Source organism: Panthera pardus, unplaced genomic scaffold (genome assembly GCF_024362965.1).
Source record: "Panthera pardus isolate Hobbes unplaced genomic scaffold, ASM2436296v1 HiC_scaffold_18, whole genome shotgun sequence".
Classification (NCBI taxonomy): domain Eukaryota; kingdom Metazoa; phylum Chordata; class Mammalia; order Carnivora; family Felidae; genus Panthera; species Panthera pardus.
The window spans coordinates 16,973,073-16,991,785 of NW_026526743.1; the positions used below are offsets into that span (position 1 = coordinate 16,973,073).

Genomic DNA, 18,713 nt, shown 5'->3' on the forward strand with positions numbered 1-18,713 from the left:
GAATTATATCCATTCCATAACATGTTTATATAGCCACTAAGGTGAACAAATTAAACCATGCTAGTGGACTTGAATTCCATAATGTTTTCTTGAGTGAAAAAAGCAAGGGAGTGAAAAAAGCATATTTTAAGTGTGTAAAATATGATCCTGTTTTTGTAAATCAGTGACAAAATGCCTCTAGGTGTTTATGAGTGATAAATATGTATCCATATATGTTTGTGTATGATTTTCTATGCATGGAGAAAAGTATTGAAGAGTATACATTGGGTTGGGGGGAGGTGGGTGATATAGGTTGGTTTGAGGGAGTCAGAGAGGGAAAATGAAAGCCAAAAAGAAAAAAAAAAATACATAAATGAACCAAGTATGATATCTCAAATGTGTGTTTAAAGTTATTTGAGTGGGGAGCTAGAATTCTGCTAATTTGTTGATATGTTTGTGCTATATTGTTAAGTGAAAAGGGCAAATTGCAGAATAATGTATACAAATCTATTTTTTTTATTAAAAATCCTGTATGTGTATATATGCATGTATGTTTATATGAACAAAGTATGGATGGATATACAGCAGGGTGTTAACATTGGTTATCTTGGTAGGGAAGGGAAAAATGGCAGTTGTTTAATTTATATGTCTTTGTATTGTTTTACTTGTTTTAACATATATACCTTTTGTAATTTGAAAAACAAAATAAAGGGGGAAAATGTTTCAAAGTGCATAAAGCATTGCAAGTGTTTCTGTTTTCTGACAAGATGGCACCTTGGTCTGGTTTACTGCCTTTCCTCCAGCACTGTTCTTCATATATCACCAAAGTAAAAGTAAATGTCTAGATTGTTACTTGTGCTTCTGTAAAGCAAAAGGAAATATTTTGAGAAACTCCCAAGCAGAGAGAGGTTTTTTGTTTTTATTTTGAAATAAATTTTGATTTATAAAAAAAAGTTGCAAAACAGTTCTTATGTAGTCTTCATCCAGTGTCTCCTAATGGTAACATCTTATATAACCTTAGTACAATTATCAAAACCAGGAAATTAACATGATACAAACTAGTAAGTATAGTCCTTCCCACTGATGTCTATCTAGTCCAAGTTCAAGTCAAGACCCCACAGTGCATTTACTTGTTATTTATCTTCAGTCTCCTCCAATTTGTGACAGTTCCTCAGTGTTTGGTCTTTCATGACTTAGACGCTTTTTTTTTTTTAAGGAATACTCACCAGTTATTTTGTAGAATATTCCTCAATTTGTGTTTGATTCAGTATTTTCTCTGATTTCACTGAGGTTATGCATCAATACTACAAAAGTGATGTATCCTCAGAGCATAATATCAGAGGATACATGATGTTGATGAAATCTAACAGTCACCATTGATCACATGGTTAAGACGTTTACTGTTGGATTTCTACATTAGGAAGGTACTAACAACTTCCCTTGTAGTTAATAAATATCTTGGGCAAGATAATTTTGCAGAATTTTTTAAAAATACATCTCAGCAGGCCTTGGCCCCAGAGATTCTGTTTAATTAGCTCCAAGGATTCAAGCATCCCTAGTAATTCTAATGGGCAGACAAGAGTGGACTTTGGATATATGGACAACACACCTAATCATTAGCCCTGAAACAAAGCATCATCCTTACAGAACAAATAGTAATGAGAAACTGAATTATGACATTTATAAACACTGATCTTTAGCTTTGGTAACCTAGGTGTGTTAGTTATCTAGTACTACCTAAAAATAAGCACAAACTTAGTAGCTTAAAGCAACACACATCATCTTGCAGTTTCTCTGAGTCAGAAGTCCAGGAATAGCTTAGCTAGGTCCTCTGATTCAGGGTCTTACAAGGCTATAGTTCAGTATTTCCCAGAACAGTGGTCTCATCTGATCCTCAACTAGGGAAGGACCTGCTTGCAAGATCACATGGTTGTTGGCAGAATTCAGTTCTTTGTGAGCTATTAGACTAAGGGCCTCAGTTCCTTGCTGGCTGTGGGCCAGAGGCTACCCTTAGTTCCTTGCCATATGGGCCTCTCTGAAGTCCAGCTTTCTAGAGAGAATAGAGGTGCTAGAAATGGAGTTGTTAATTGATCGTGTCTATGTGAGGAAGCATCCATAAAAATCCCAATAGAATGGGGTCTGGGGAATTTCCAAGTTGATGAGCACAGCCATTTACCAGGAGGGTGGCACACCCCAACTCCACGTAACAGAAGTTCCTGCACTCAGAACCGTCCCAGACCTAGCCCTATGTATCTTTCTATCTGGATGTTCATCTATATACTTTATCATGTCTTTTTATAATAAGCTGGTAAACAGCAAGTAAACTGTTTTCCTGGGTTCTGTAAGCTGCTCTAGCAAGTTAATCAAACCTTAGGAGGGGGTCTTGGGACCTCCACATTATAGCTGATGTGTCAGGAGCACACATAACAACCTAGACTTGTGATTGGCATCTGAAATATCTGTGGGGGTGGGAATGGTAACAGGGCAGTCGTGTGGGAATAAGCCTTAACTTATGAGTTCTGGTGCTATCTCCAGGTAGATAGGGTCAGAATTGAGTTAAATTGTAGGCCTCCAGCTGCTGTCACAGAATTCCTTGAGCGTCAGAAGTGTTGTGAGTGTGGTACTAGTGTGAGACTAAAGGAGAAACATGAGAAAAGATATTTTTCCCACACCCCTTGTAAACAGCAAAGAACCTGTTGCATTCCCAAAAAGAAATTTTAGTGTACATGAGAGGTGTTGGAAAATCATTTCCCTTACACTCTCACCTTCTGGTTGATTCCACTTTAAAAGCTTATGAAGGGCACCTGGATGGTCCAGTCAGTTGAGTCTGACTCTTGATTTCAGCTCAGGATGATCTCGGAGTTCAGGAGTTTGAGCCCTACATGGGGCTTCACTCTTTCAGCTTGGGATTCTCTCCCCCTCTCTCTCTGTACCTCCCTCTCCTGTGTGCGCACTTTCTAAATAAATAAATAAATAAATTGAACTTAAAAAAATTTTAAACTAAAAACTTAGTTTGAAACTAATTAAAAGCAAGACAGTGGAGTTGGGGGGGTGGAGAAATTGGCCTGATAATATGGAATACAGATTCCAGTTAAAATATTAATATGATCCAATATAAATTAAAACAAGGGCTTTGAGGATTAAAATTTATTATATAAGTCTAATGTATAGAGGGTGCTTATCCCTAACACTTCTACATTTGATAGCCTAATTTTGCCTACCTTAAGCTTGGAAGATAAACAAACAAACAAACAAATATAAGTGCATAAATGAGTGCATGGTGCCACATGGTGAATTACTACAACCTTAATGCTATGGTCCCATCTATTAGAGGTCCCATACCCAATACCCAATATTATTAAAATTACTAATTCTATTCAATTTTCAACAACTGGTAAATATTTTGCTCTTATAGATTTGGCTAATATGTTCTGTTTAATGCCTATTTCAACAACCTCTCAGCTGTAGTTTGTCCTTGCCTCCAAAGGGACATAATAAAATTTTTCCAGGCTACCCATGGAGTTCCTCAATAACTTTGTTGTTACAAATTGCAGACAAAATCTTAGCTGTATCTGCCTTTCTCTAGGAGCACGAGTATGGCACTACATTAATCACATACTCCTGCAAGGAGATTCATTTCACACACTCATTACAGACATACAAGTCCAACATGTTTTAGTCTTTTTTGGGTTCTTGTGGCAACATAGTCCTCATTTCTAAATTTTACTTTATCTAATTGATGTTTCCATGGATAAATCAGCCCTCCTTAATGGAACCCTCCCCAACAAAAGGGTTAAAATCTGTCCAAGTTGAAATCAACAGTTACTCTCATTATTGTCCTCAGAAATTCCTTCACCATAGAGGCTTTAGTAGCCTGTCATGCCTCCTAGAGTCTGTGGACCACTTGATGGCCATAAGTTATCCAAGAACTAATGAAAGAGACTGGTTATTTTGGACTCATGTACACACCATTAAGACAACTGATGGCTGGCCACATATTAGGATCTCCTAGAAAGAGAGGTTCTCACAGACCCTGAGGCTGTGACCCTCTTTACCCAGCTTCTCATTATGCTCTGGGTCATGGAAACAGTGCCTGACAGGCTTGGCAAAGCTACTGAGATCTTCTTAAGACAGGGTGGAGCCAAATCTGCAAGAGCTGTCTCCCCTGTCCTTAGTCCCTTGCCAGATGCCAGAGTACTGGAGGAGGTCTCCCTTCACCCTCCCCCTTTGCTATCTGGGAGCCCCTTGGGATCAACTGAATGTACAGTGAAGAGTGTTTGTAGGCTACATACAAAGAGCACTGCCAACCATCTTATGTGATGGAGCTCAGTGTAATATTTCTGTTTCCCTTCCCTTAGCCAGGATTTCCCTCATAAATGATAGGACACAAGGGACAATACACTTGGGCAAACTTTAGGCAGTCACCTTAGCACTGGATGTCCCAGCCAACAAATGGCTCCGTCTTCATATTCATTACAGACTGTTGGCCCATTGATTAAAAATTGTTCCCTTCAGGGTAAAAAAGTCTGTTGCTGCACAGAAACCCCAGATACAAATCAATATTACACACGGCTCTACATATACTAAGACCACAATACAAGGCCTTGCCAGGACACACCTTATTTCTTTCAGAGTTATAGACATTACTGATAGTAACCAAGGCACATAATTCACTTCTCAGAATACACACGCTGCGCTCTTGAAAGAGGCATTCAATAGAACTTTCATGTCCTTAATAGATCCCAGATAGCCAGGTTAACTGAAACATAATGGTGTCCTCAACTCCTTTTCGATACCAGTCTGACAAACAGACCCCTAAATGAGCCTCTCTTGCCCTGGGCCTTAATCTCTTAATTCAATGCTCCTTGGCCAATTCATACCTTATACCAACTCTAAAAAACTTTCTCATCACTGTTTCTTATATTTAAAAGGGAAATGTGTCTCATCTCCATGTATATAAAGACTCATTATATATGAAGTCCTTTAATATCTCATCTTTTTTGAATAGTTTTTTTTTTTTAGTTTATTAATTTATTTTGAGAGAGAGAGAGAGTGGGAGGGAGGGGCAGAGAGAGAGGGACTGAGAGAATCCCAAGGAGGCTCTGCACTGTCTCTGCACTGACATGGGGCTCGAACACGAACCACAAGATCATGACCTGAGCTGAAATTAAGAGTCAGACACTTAACCAACTGATTCACCCAGGCACTTCGTCTCTCCTTATCTTTATAAATTTTTTTATCTTGTCATAAGTACTGGAGGCCAATCTCAAGAAACAAGAAAAATCCCAAATACAAAATCTAACAGCACACCTAAAGGAACTAGAAGCAGAACAACAAAGACACCCCAAACCCAGCAGAAGAAGAGAAATAATAAAGACCAGAGCAGAAATAAATAATATAGAATCTAAAAAAACAGTAGAGCAGATCAATGAAACCAAGAGTTGGTTTTTTGAAAATAAACAAAATTGATAAATCTCTAGCCAGGCTTCTCAAAAAGAAAAGAGAAAGGACCCAAATAGATAAAATCACAAATGAAAATGGAATTATTACAGCCAATCCCTCAGAAATACAAGCAATTATCAGGGAATACTATGAAAAATTATATGCCAACAAATTGGACAACCTGGAAGAAATGGACAAATTCCTAAATACCCACACATTACCAAAACTCACATGGGAAGAAACAGAAAATTTGAACAGACCCATAACTAGTGAAGAAATTGAATCAGTTATCAAAAATCTCCGAACAAATAAGGGTCCAGGACCAGATGGCTTCCCTGGGGAATTCTACCAGACATTTAAAGCAGAGATAATACCTATCCATCTCAAGCTGTTCCAAAAAATAGAAAGGGAAGGAAAACTTCCAGACTCATTCTATGAAGCCAGCATTACTTTGATTCCCAAACCAGACAGAGACCCAGCAAAAAAAGAGAACTATAGGCCAATATCCCTGGTGAACATGGATGCAAAAATTCTCCACAAGATACTAGCAAATCAAATTCAACAGCAGATAAAAAGAATTATTCACCATGATCAAGTGGGATTCATTCCTGGGCTGCAGGGCTGGTTCAATATTCGCAAATCAATGTGATACATCACATTAATAAAAGAAAAGATAAGAACCATATGATGCTGTCAATAGATGCAGAAAAAGCATTTGACAAAATACAACATCCTTTCTTAATAAAAACACTCGAGAAAGTCGGGATAGAAGGAACATACTTAAACATCATAAAAGCCATTTATGAAAAGCCCACAGCTAACATCATCCTCAATGGGGAAAACTGAGAGCTTTACCCCTGAGATCAGGAACACGACAGGGATGTCCACTCTCACTGCTGTTGTTTAACATAGTGTTGAAAGTTCTAGCATCAGCAACCAGACAACAAAAGGTAATCAAAGGCATCAAAATTGGCAACGATGAAGTCAAGCTTTCACTTTTTGCAGATGACATGATACTCTACATGGAAAACCCGACAGACTTCACTAAAAGTCTGCTAGAATTGATACATGAATTCAGCAAAGTCACAGGATACAAAATTAATGTACAGAAAGCAGTTGCATTTTTATAACCAATAATGAAGCAACAGAAAGACGAATAAAGAAACTGATCCCATTCACAATCATAAAATACCTAGGAATAAACCTAACCAAAGATGTAAAAGATCTGTATGTAAAACTGTAGAAAGCTTATGAAGGAAATTGAAGAAGATACAAAGAAGTGGAAAAACATTCCATGCTCATGGATTGGAAGAATAAATATTGTTAAAATGTCAATATTGCCCAAAGCAATCTACACATTCAATGCAATCCCAATCAAAATTGCACCAGTATTCTTCTCGAACCTAGAACAAGCAATCCTAAAATTTGTATGGAACCACAAAAGACCCCAAATAGCTAAAGTAATATTGAAGAAGAAAACCAAAGTGGGAGGCATCACAATCCCAGACTTTAGCTTCTACTACAAAGCTGTCATCATCAAGACAGCATGGTATTGGCACAAAAACAGACACATAGACCAATGGAATAGGATAGAAACTCCAGAATTGGACCCACAAATGTGTGGCCAACTAATCTTTGACAAAGCAGGAAAGAATATCCAGTGGAAAAAAGACAGTCTCTTTAACAAACGGTGCTGGGAGAACTGGGCAGTAACATGCAGAAGAATGAAACTAGACCACTTTCTCACACCATTCACAAAAATAAACTCAAAATGGATGAAGGACCTGAATGTGAAACAGGAAACCATCAAAACCCTAGAGGAGAAAGCAGGAAAAAACCTCTCTGACCTCAGCTGTAGCAATTTCTTACTCGACACATCTCCAAAGGCAAGGGAATTAAAAGCAAAAATGAACTACTGGAACCTCATCAAGATAAAAAGTTTCTGCACTGCAAAGAAAACAATCAAAACTAAAAGGCAACCGACAGAATAGGAAAAGATATTTGCAAATGACATATCAGATAAAGGGCTAGTATCCAAAATCTATAAAGAACTCACCAAACTCCACACCCAAAAAACAAATAATCCAGTGAAGAAATGGGCAGAAGACATGAATAGACACTTTTCTAAAGAAGGCATCCAGGTGTCCAACAGGCACATGAAAAGATGCTCAACGTCACTCCTCATCAGGGAAATACAAATCAAAACCACACTGAGATACCACCTCATGCTGGTCAGAGTGGCTAAAATGAACAAATCAGGAGACTATAGATGCTGGAGAGGATGTGAAGAAACAGGAACCCTCTTGCACTGTTGGTGGGAATGCAAACTGGTGCAGCCGTTCTGGAAAACAGTTCCTCTGGAAAACAGTTCCTCTGGAGGTTCCTCAAAAAATTAAATACATCTACTCTATGATCCAGCAATAGCACTACTAGGAATTTATCCAAGGGATACAGGAGTGCTAATGCATAGGGGCACTTGTACCCCAATGTTTATAGCAGCACTTTCAACAATAGCCAAATTATGGAAAGAGCCTAAATGTCCATCAACTGATGAATGGATAAAGAAGATGTGGTTTATATATACATTGGAATACTATTTGGCAATGAGAAGGAATGAAATCTGGCCATTTGTAGCAACATGGATGGAACTGAAATAAGTCAGGCAGAGAAAGACAGATACCATATGCTTTCACTCATATGTGGGTCCTGAGAAACTTAACAGAAGACCATGGGGGAGAGGAACGGGGGAAAAAAAGTTACACAGAGGGAAGGAGGCAAACCATAAGAGACTCTTAAATACTGAGAACAAACTGAGGGTTGGGATGAGCACTGGGTGTTGTATGGAAACCAATTTGACAATAAATTATATATATATATACACATACACACATACATATATAATATATAATGTATATGTGTGTATATATATATATACATATATGTATATACATATATACATATACATATATGTACATATACATATATACATATATATACACACACACATACATATATAATGTATATGTGTGTGTGTGTATATATATATATATATATATATATATATATATATATATATATAAAATAAGTGCTGGAGGCCAGATTGAGGGCACAAACCCTCCGGAGATCAATTAACCATAGATTGTTTCATGGGCCAAGTAGCTGCTAATCTGATGTGGGACCCATTTGAGCTAAATTCTCACCATAAAACAAAAACCTGTCAAGTGCAGCTGCACAACATTCTGTTGTCTTATTACTATTGGTCTGGGTGCTTTCACTGGTTTATAGTTCAGAGGCCCAACCCCTCCAAAAAAGCCACACTTTCAATAAAACAAATGCTAAGACTCATATCAATTCAAGTGGGTACCCACTTAGAAAGGTCACCTCAGTCCCACATCCCAGGTGACAACACTTTGGTCCAGGAGCTTTCTCATAAAGATGACATTACCTTAAATGACATCACCCCAATCCAAGACCAAGATGATTTTACCCCTGCACTGCAAACAGCTTTGCCCAGGACATCAAAACCTTCATTCCAGTGACACCTGTGGACTGCCTTTCCTAAGGCAATGTCCTAAGGACATTTATTGCTTTTCTTCCTTGATATTAGGAATCCAATTATCTGTCCTGAGCTCACTCTATGCTTAACTCATTATCCTAATATACTCTTTGCTCCCTGCTGAAACTTATACCCCTAGAGTCCCATTTGTAAAGGGAAATCTGGTAGAGGTCACTACTTGTGTCATTCTAAAAATTAATGGAAATTATTGCTTTCCCCAGGAGGCACTCACCTCATAGTAGTCAACTCCCTGATCCCCATGGGAGAGAACAATTCACTCCCCAGTGCCTTCTCTGCTATCCCACTTTAAGCTTTCCATCCTGACCTTCTGCCCTGCATTTCCAACCATAACTACTTGGTTACATACAAATCCAAATCACTACATATACTTCACTAAATTATCAGTTCATATCCTCCAACAATATAACTGCTGGGCCTGAAACCTTGAACCAAGAAATAAACTGAGATATCACTATCAAAAATATATGTACATATATATTTGACTAGGTATATATATTTTCTATTTCTATAATTTTGAATAGCTTGGATAGTTGATGGGGTGAAATATAATATTTTTTATTTTGCAAATGGCTTATTTCACTTAGCATAATGTCCTTCAGGGTCATCTATGTTGTAGCATCTGTCAGGATTTCCCTCTTTCTTAAGGTTGCATAATATTCTATTGTATGTGTATGCCACATTTTCCTTATCTATTCATCGATCAATGGATACCTGAGCTCTTTTAATTCATCGAGCATCCTTATGATGGTAATTTTGAATTCTTTGGCAGTTCGTATCTCTATTTAGATTGGGCTTTTTAAAGACTTAATTGGTTCCTTTAAATCTATCATGGTATGTTTTGTTATTTTTGTTGTCGGGATTCAGCATCTGAAGAATCAGTCAAATGTCTCAGATTTTCTGGTCTCCCTTCCTACAGGCAAGACATTTTCCACACGGCCTGGCTAAAGATTCTGGAGACCTCTCAAGCCTTTTCTGAGCATGTATCCTTCCAGGGCTGGTGTGTACAATCTATTTGAATAGGTTTACTGGTTTCTACTAGGAACTTGCCCTTGTGTCTGTCCACGATATTGCAGCCTATCTGGGGCGGTTAGTAAATCATGGTCTGGTGCTCCTCCTTCTATTAGTGGTACTGTAGACTGGCACACATTGATGTCTTTATTCTCAGAAATACCCTCAACCTGTTGCTACATCCCTGTCAGTACTTGGACACAAGCAAGACAGTCCCTTGGGTAGCCCCTCCCCCCTCCAAAGTCGCTTAGAGAAACATTCTTCTCCTTTCTATCCCCAGAGAGATGGGAGTTAGGGTTTTCCAATCAAATGTACCTCTCTCTGTTGAGAGAGAATGCAGAGTATCCCAAACTTCCTACCAGGCTTCTATTCCATTGGTTTTGTGATTGCCTGGAGTGAAAGAACCTCTTGACTGGCTTCTGGATTTCTCACAGTTATTTTGTTGATTTGATTTGGTTCTCCATAAGGGAAGGAGGATCTAGGGTGTCCTATTCCACCATCTTGCAAATGTTATCTCAGGTGCAAGTTTTTAAATTTTTTTTTTAATGTTTATTTATTTTTGAGACAGAGCGCGAGTGGGGGAGGGGCAGAGAAAGAGAGGGAGACACAGAATCTGAAACAGGTTCCAGGCTCTGAGCTGTCAGCACAGAGCCCAACGTGGGGCTTGAACCCAAGAACCGTGAGATCATGACCTGAGCCGGTGTCAGACGCTTAACCGACTGGGCCACCCAGGCGCCCCTCAGGTGCAAATATTTATGTGAATGCAAGTTTCAATTAACTTGTAAGCACCAAGGGGCATGATTTCTGGATTGTGTGCTAAAAGTATGTTTAGTTTACAAGAAAGTGCCAAACTGTCTTCCAAAGTGGCTGTAAACATTCTGCATTCCCATTAGCAATGAAAGAGACTTCTTGTTATCCTACATCCTAGCCAGCATTTGGTGTTACCAGTGTTTTGGATTTTAGCCATTCTCACGAGTGTGTAGTGGTATCTCATTGTTCTAATTTACAACTCTTTGGAGACGATATTGAGCATCTTTTTGTATGTTTTTCATCTGTACATTTTCTTTGGTGATGTCTGGAATTTTGCCCATTTTTAAAAATTGGGTTTTCTTATTGTTGAATTTTAAGAATTGTTTGTATATTTTGGATACTAATCCATTATCAGATAGGTCTTTCACAAATATTTTCTTCTAGTGTATGGCTTGTCTTCTCATTCTCTTAAGTGTCTTTTGCAGAGTGGAAGTTTTAAAAATTTTAATGAAGTACAGCTTACCAATCCTTTCTTTCATGGATCATGCTTTTGGTGTTGTATTAAAAAGTCATCACCAAACCTAAAGTCATCTGTATTTTCTCTTGTGTTATCTTCTAGGAGTTTTATAGTTTTGCATTTTACAATTAGGACTATGATCCATTTTGAATTAATTTTTTGTGAAGGCTGTAAGGTGGGTCTAGCTTTTTTTTTTTTTTTTTTTTTGACTGCAGATGTCCAGCTGTTACAGTATCATTTGTTGAAAAAACTATTCCCCATTGTATTGCCTTTGCTGCTTGATCAAAGATTAGTATATTTGAATGGGTCTATTTCTGGGCTCTCTAATCCATTCCATTGATCTGTTTGTCTATTCTTTCATAAATACACTATTTTTGTTTCTGTAGTTTTATTGTAAGTCTTGAAGTTCGGTATTGTCAATCCTACACTTCTATTCTTCTCCTTCAATACTGTGTTGGCTATTCTGGATATTTTGCCTCTCCACATAAATTTGTAATTTTGGTCTTTGGTGAAACTATGCCACTGGACTGTGAACATCACCAGTTTTCAGACCCTCTTCCCCAATGTAGGTGGGACAGGATGGTTAGAGTGGGCTGGAGTTGGTCATTTCTCTTCAACATGGTTAGATGCTAATAAAACCCCACGAGGTTATTGGGGGCATGCCTTGTTATGAATGCTCTAGGTGTATTTCAGAATAGTGACTTTCCCTTCCTCCTGCCAAAAGCACAATGGGGATTTTGCCAATCTTCACTATAAGAACTTGGTTGGCCTCCTGGTGTTAAAACTCATAAAAGTGTGGGGCTACCCTATGACTGGGACCCCTTGGAATCTTTAATTCTCAGGTATGTTCACACTGAGACTCTTGCAATTTGTCCATTATAGTTTATGTTTTTCTACTGTGTTTTTTCAGTTTCTGCTAATGTGTTTCTGCTCTGGTAATTTTTTTTAAAAATTTTTTTTAACATTTATTTATTTTTGAGACAGAGAAAGAGAGCATGAACAGGGGAGGGTCAGAGAAAGAGGGAGACACAGAATCCGAAACAGGCTCCAGGCTCTGAGCTGTCAGCACAGAGCCCGACGCGGGGCTTGAACTCACAGCCCTCACGGACCGCAAGATCATGACCTGAGCCGAAGTCGGACGCTTAACCGACTGAGCCACCCAGGCACCCCTCTGGTAATTTTTTTGTAGTGATGTTTTGATTCCCTTTTCATTTCATGTATTTTATAGGTATTGTCTTTGTAGATACCATGGGGATTACATATAATATCCTAAAGTTATAACAACCTATTTTAAATTGATACCAACTTCAATTGCAGACAAAAAACTCTATCCTTTTACAGGTGGTATCTTTATTACTGATAACACAAATTACACCTTTATATATCATGTAGCCATTAGCACAGATTTATATTTCATGCATTTTTCCTTTAAACTTTGTTTAAAAACGAGTTGCAAACAAAAATTACAATACTGTTTTTATATTTATCCATGTATTTACATTTATCGGGTATCTTAGTATTTTTAATGGCTTCCAGGTGCTATCTTGTAGTGCCTGATATTCGGGAGATGGAAAATACTCCATCCCCAAATTCCTAGCTTATCTGTAATAAATTCCCTTTCACCTTTCATGATTTTTGCCAAAAACAGAAACCCAAAACATTTTCCAAGTGTATACACTTCCCAAAGATGCTAATAACAGCAATTAGGAGCAAATAGGATTTCATGTTCAAATTAGTTTGGATCATGCTCATATAAGCCAGTTAAATGAGAGTTTTGTCTTTTTTTCCCCTAAGTGTATTGTTTTGATATGCTGCTGTGCATTATGAGATGTAGGATCATAAGGCTATAATAATTAAAATGCAGACATGGTATTTTAACTCATAAAGTCACTCATTATATCCACATTGATTTTATTATAGCATATAACATTGTTTTAATAAAAATATTTTATAAAAGATGATGCTGGGACTTGGTCAAATTCTCAATTGTTATGTTTTCTTAATGTTTATTTTGGAGAGAGAGAGAGAGAGAAAGAGCACAAGCATGAGGGGAGAGAGACAAAGAGAGGGGGACAGAGGATCCAAGGTGGGTTCTGCACTGACAGCAGTGAGACCTATGTGGGGCTTGAACTCACAAACTGTGAGATCATGACCTGAGCTGAAGTCAGACGCTTAACTGACTGAGTCACACCCAGGCACTCCTGTTACGGAGTTTAGATATACAAAATCCAGAATTTCCACAGAATTATCTTTTGTTGCATTTCAAGAATCCCTCCCTACCCAAAACCTACTTGTTTTCTGGGTTTGGATAACATAGAATACTATGCTAACCAAATCAATGCTTTTTTTTAGGAAATGACTAGAGCAAGAGTTGACAAACTTTTTCTGTAATGGGCCAGATAGTAAATATTATAGGCTTTGCAAACCACTTGGTCTTATCAGAGGTACTCAATTGTTTTGTAGTGTGAAAGCAGCCAGACAATATGTGAATGTACATAGTTCTGTTTTAATGACTTTATTTATGAACACTGAAATTCAATTTCATATAATTTCATGTTATGTATTTTTTTTTTTTTAATTTTAACCACTTTAAAATGTAAAACCCATTCTTAGCTTACAGGCCATACAAAAACAGTCAGTGGTCTAGATTAATTTGCTATCCCGATTTACAGTGTGATAGTTAAGGTTTTATCTAAGGTTTGAGTTCAGGTAATGTGTTCAGACTGTGGTGAACATTTGTATTAATAGACTGCTAGAATAAATTTGTACACTCTTAGTACTATATGACACTAAATTATATTTTTGTGATCTAATTATTTTGACATCAGGAATATGGAAGATTCACAGCAACAAATGGCAAGCTTCTTACTTCATTTGATTTAGAAATTCCTTGAATATTTGATAGATTTTGCCAATAAAATTATCTGGCCTGGTGATCTCTTTAAGTGGAGCTATTTGCCTACATTAAAACATTTTTCCCCCTGCATTTATCATTTTAGTCTATTAAGGGTTTACATCTCTTCTTAATTCTGACAAATTACATTTTCCTACAAATACCACATACTTTGTCCAGATTTCCAGACATTAGTAAATGTGATAATCTCCTAATCATGTCCATATTTAATGTATTCATTTGTCCTTCTTTTCCCCCATCAGAATTACCAATGTTTTTGTCTATATGTATTTTTTGTCAAAGAAATATTTTATTTTCCTTGAATTATTTTTATTTTTACTAGTATCTTTTCTATATTTGAATGTAGCTTGCTGTTATTCTTGCTTTTAGTCTTGTACATTTAGTTCATTTATTAATAATCTCTTGCTATTTAAACATCAGCATGCCTAAAACCAGAAAACAGACTCTTAACTATAGAAACCAAACTAAGGGTACTGGAGGGAAGGTGGGCAGAGAGATGGATTAAATAAATGGGTGATAGGTACTAAGGAGGGCACTTGTGATGAGTACTGGGTGTTATGAGTAATGAATTACTAAATTTTACACCTGAAACTAATATTACAGTGTATGTTAACTGGAATTTAAATAAAAACTTGAAAAAAAAATCAGCATGCCTATGGGCTATATATTATTTGAATATAGATTTAGCTGCTTTCAGGTTTTTCTATGTAATGTGTTCATTCTCATTCATTTAAATATATTCAGGGATTGATTTACTTCTGATTCATGTTACTTGGAAGGGTATTATCAATATTCAGATATGGTTGGCTATCATATTTTAGTTTTTCCCATTTTGAAAAAGAATGTGACCTACATATGTTCTACTTTGGAGGGAAAGTGACTGAGTAAATATTTCATGTTTTCTCTGCTTTTTTGATAAATGAATTGTTATTCTCAATATGTAAATAGTTTTTGATGGGCATAAAATTATTGTGCAGCATGAAATATAGGTGTGAATGTAGTCTTAATCATTCTTTTTCTTTCTTGACTTTTATACATTTTTTTTCCTTTTTTAATAGTTGTTTGTTTGTTTGTTTGTTTTGAGAGAGAGTCTGCAGGGGAGGGGCAGAGAGGAAGAGAATCCCAAGCAGGCCCTGTGCTGAAAGTGCACAGACGCAGAATAGATCCCATGAACTGTGAGATCATGATCTGAGCTTAAACCAAGAGTCAGATGCTTAACTGACTGAGCCACCCAGGCACCCCCACTATTTTTTGTTGTTGTTGTTGTTTGAGAGAGAGAGAGAGAGAGAGAGAGCGAGCACAAGCAGGGGAGGGGGCAGAGAGAGAGAGAAAGAATCCTAAGCAGGCTCCATACTCAGCTCAGACTTGATGTGGGGCCTGACCCCAAAACCCTGGGATCATGACCTGAGATGAAATGAAGAGTCAGACGCCCAACTGACTGAGCCACCCAGGCACCCCTTTTCCTTTTTAAACTTCATGCTGAATAAAGAATAAATGTTGGTGCGAAGCTTTTCACCAAACATTACACCCACTGGTCTTTCTCATTATGAATTCTTTGATGTCAATTAAGGTGTATTACATGGTTAACATCCTTTCTACAAATGATAATAATAATGGTGAAGATATTGATACTAGTATTAAAATAGCATTTGCTAGATAGTTACTATATGTTAGTAACAATCCCACCCATTTTACATTTCTTAACTCATTTAATCCTTGCAGCAATCCACCACGCACATTAGTGTGTGTGTATATGTGTATGTATATTCACACACATATAAAATTACAAAGCAGCACTAACTTTTCTACAAGTATTGAAATATTTAGGTATTTGGTTGTGTGTGCACATATTTATAAACAAATATAGTTTTTAAAAAAAGGTCTGGAAGATTAAAAGACAAATTGGTATCAGTGGTTACAATGAGGGATATGGTTTACAAGGAGAAATACTGATCAGTTATTTTGATACTGAAACGTAATGTTTTTAAAGAAAACAAAACAAAATAAGATAGCACTAAATTTGTATTTAAAAGGCAATTTTTATAACTGTAAAATTTCAGTGAGCACCATTAAGTATGTCAGTAGTATTTAGCAAAATGATAATCTACCATAGAAAAGATTATGATACCATTAAAAATAATGATAAATAAATATTTATACTTACTGAAACAGTAGCATGATAGAAGCAGGTTATGGTACGGCATGCACATCAGATTACACTAAGAAAGCCTGGAAGGATATGTTGTAATAATATGAAAGTAGTAATTTCTGTTTGGAAGGCTTACAGATAATCTATTTATTTCCTTTGTGTGTTTTTTACAACATGAAAATATGAGTGTTACCAAAGGGAGAAAGAACAGAGCTGCCTTCAAAAACAAAGTTATAATTTTGCCAGGAATTAAAAGATAGCCTATTAACAGGACTTACAGTGTAGTATTGGTAGTACCAGATCTATAGGTCAGAGCAATAGAAAAGATGGCTCTAAAATGAAGCCAATATAAACACAAATGTATAACCAAGAAGCAGAATAAAACAATGGGGAGGAAAGAATTATTTAAGAAGTAGTTTGGGACAGAATCTTTTTTGGAGGGAAGGCAGGTATAATTTAAACCTTGAATTTACATTTTAGAATACATTTAACAAGTTATGTATAAAAGAAAATTACAAATATGTTAGAAAAACAATGTTAACAGTGTTATGGGTTAAACTATGTTGAAGCCCTAACCCCTGGCACTTGTGAATGTGATCCTACATGGAAATAAGATCTTTGCAGATGTAATCAGTTAAGATAAGGTCATCGGGGTGTGCCCTAATCCAATAGGACTCATGTCCTGTATGAGTCTCCTCTTAAACAAGACAGAGACCAATATACATAGGGAGAATGCAATGTGAAGATGGAGGCAGAGACTGGAGTGATGCATTACACAACAAGGCATGTCAAACAAAGATTGTTGTTATCAGAAGGCAGGAGAGGGACATGGAACAGATTCTTCTTCAAAGTCCTCAGAAGGAACCAACCTTACCAACAACTTTAATTTTGGATTTCAAAGCTTCAAAACTGTGAGAGAATACATTTATGTTGTTTTAAGTCACCCAATTTTGAGGTACTTGATATTGTTATAGTAGCTCAAAAAACTACTACACTGCTTTATTTTTTTTTTCCATTACCTATTTTTAAGATCTTATTATAAAGATTATGAACAGAGCTTATCTTTCACCCAGTATGAATTCCTTCATGGCGAATAAGGTCAGAACGACTACCAAAGGCCTTTCCACATTCCTTACAGTCAAAGGGTTTCTCACCAGTGTGAATTCTTTGATGTCTAGTAAGGTTTGAACCTTTATTAAAGGCCTTCCCACATTCATTACATTCATAAGGTTTTTCATCTGTATGGATTCTCTGATGTTGAATAAGTTCTGAGCTCTGAATAAAGGCCTTTCCACATTCCTTACATTCATAGAGTTTCTTGCCTGCATGAATTCTGTGATGGTTAGTAAGTGTTGAGGCACTACTAAAGGCCTTCCCACATTCCTTACATTCATAAGGTTTCTCACCAGTATGTATTCTCTGATGTTGAATAAGCCTTGAGTGTTGAGTAAAGGCTTTCCCACATTCTTTACATTCATAAGGTTTCTCACCAGTATGAATTCTCAGATGTGGAAAGAGCTGTGAACTCTTAGTAAAGGCTTTTCCACATACTTTACATTCATAGGGTTTCTCACCAGTGTGAATTCTCTGATGATCGTTGAGGTTTGAGCAATAATTAAAGGCTTTTCCACATTCCTTACATTCATAGGGTTTCTCACCAGTGTGAATCCTCTGATGTTGAGAAAAATATGAACTACAACTAAAAGCCTTGCCACATTCCTTACATTCATAGGGTTTTTCACCAGTATGAATCCTCTGATGTCGAGTAACAAGCGAGCCACGACTAAAGGACTTCCCACACTCTTTACATTTGTAGTTTTTTTCAGCAGAATGAGTTCTCTGATGTTGAATAAATTGTGAGTTCTGATTAAAGGCCTTTCCACATATCTTACATTCACAGGGTTTCTCTTCATTAACAGTTTTTTGATGTGGAGTGAGGAATGTGGGCTGAATAAAAGTGGGCATGTCTTCATGGGTAAATATTACTTGACTAAAATGTCTCTTCTTTAGAGATAATATCTTGGTCTCACACATGGATTCCAGATCTGAAAGAAAATCAAAATGTGTATGTTCATTTATCCTATCTTGGAAAAGATTAAAACTTCAAAAAAAGATTAAGGTAAAAATAATATCTAGGAAAGTAAATGCTTAAACAACTCTCAAATACAGCTAAGCAATTTTTAAAACTGATAACGAAAGCATGGACATTGAGGAGAGCCAACAGGAAATTCAAGAGGGTGATTAGGGAAATAAATAATCTCTATCTTGAAATACTGATGTGAATCAGAATCACTTGAAACTTCTGTAAATACACCCTGTTCAGGGCCACCCTCTATTATATACAGTGATTCTAAGCATATATACATGCTCATAAGCA

General features: G+C 36.9%; 1 protein-coding gene across 21 annotated transcripts in view; it reads right to left on the reverse strand.

Moving 5' to 3' along the window:
- Positions 1-13,293: 13,293 nt before the first annotated feature.
- ZNF829 (zinc finger protein 829) overlaps positions 13,294-18,713 on the reverse strand; it is a 28,392-nt gene continuing 22,972 nt past the window's right edge. For all 21 annotated transcript variants that reach the window (XM_053906413.1, XM_053906417.1, XM_053906409.1 and 18 more), the window contains one exon: positions 13,294-18,381. In XM_053906413.1, coding sequence (XP_053762388.1) covers positions 17,402-18,370 — 969 coding nt within the window. In that variant the 5' untranslated portion in view covers positions 18,371-18,381 and the 3' untranslated portion in view covers positions 13,294-17,401. The remainder of the gene's footprint in view (positions 18,382-18,713) is intronic.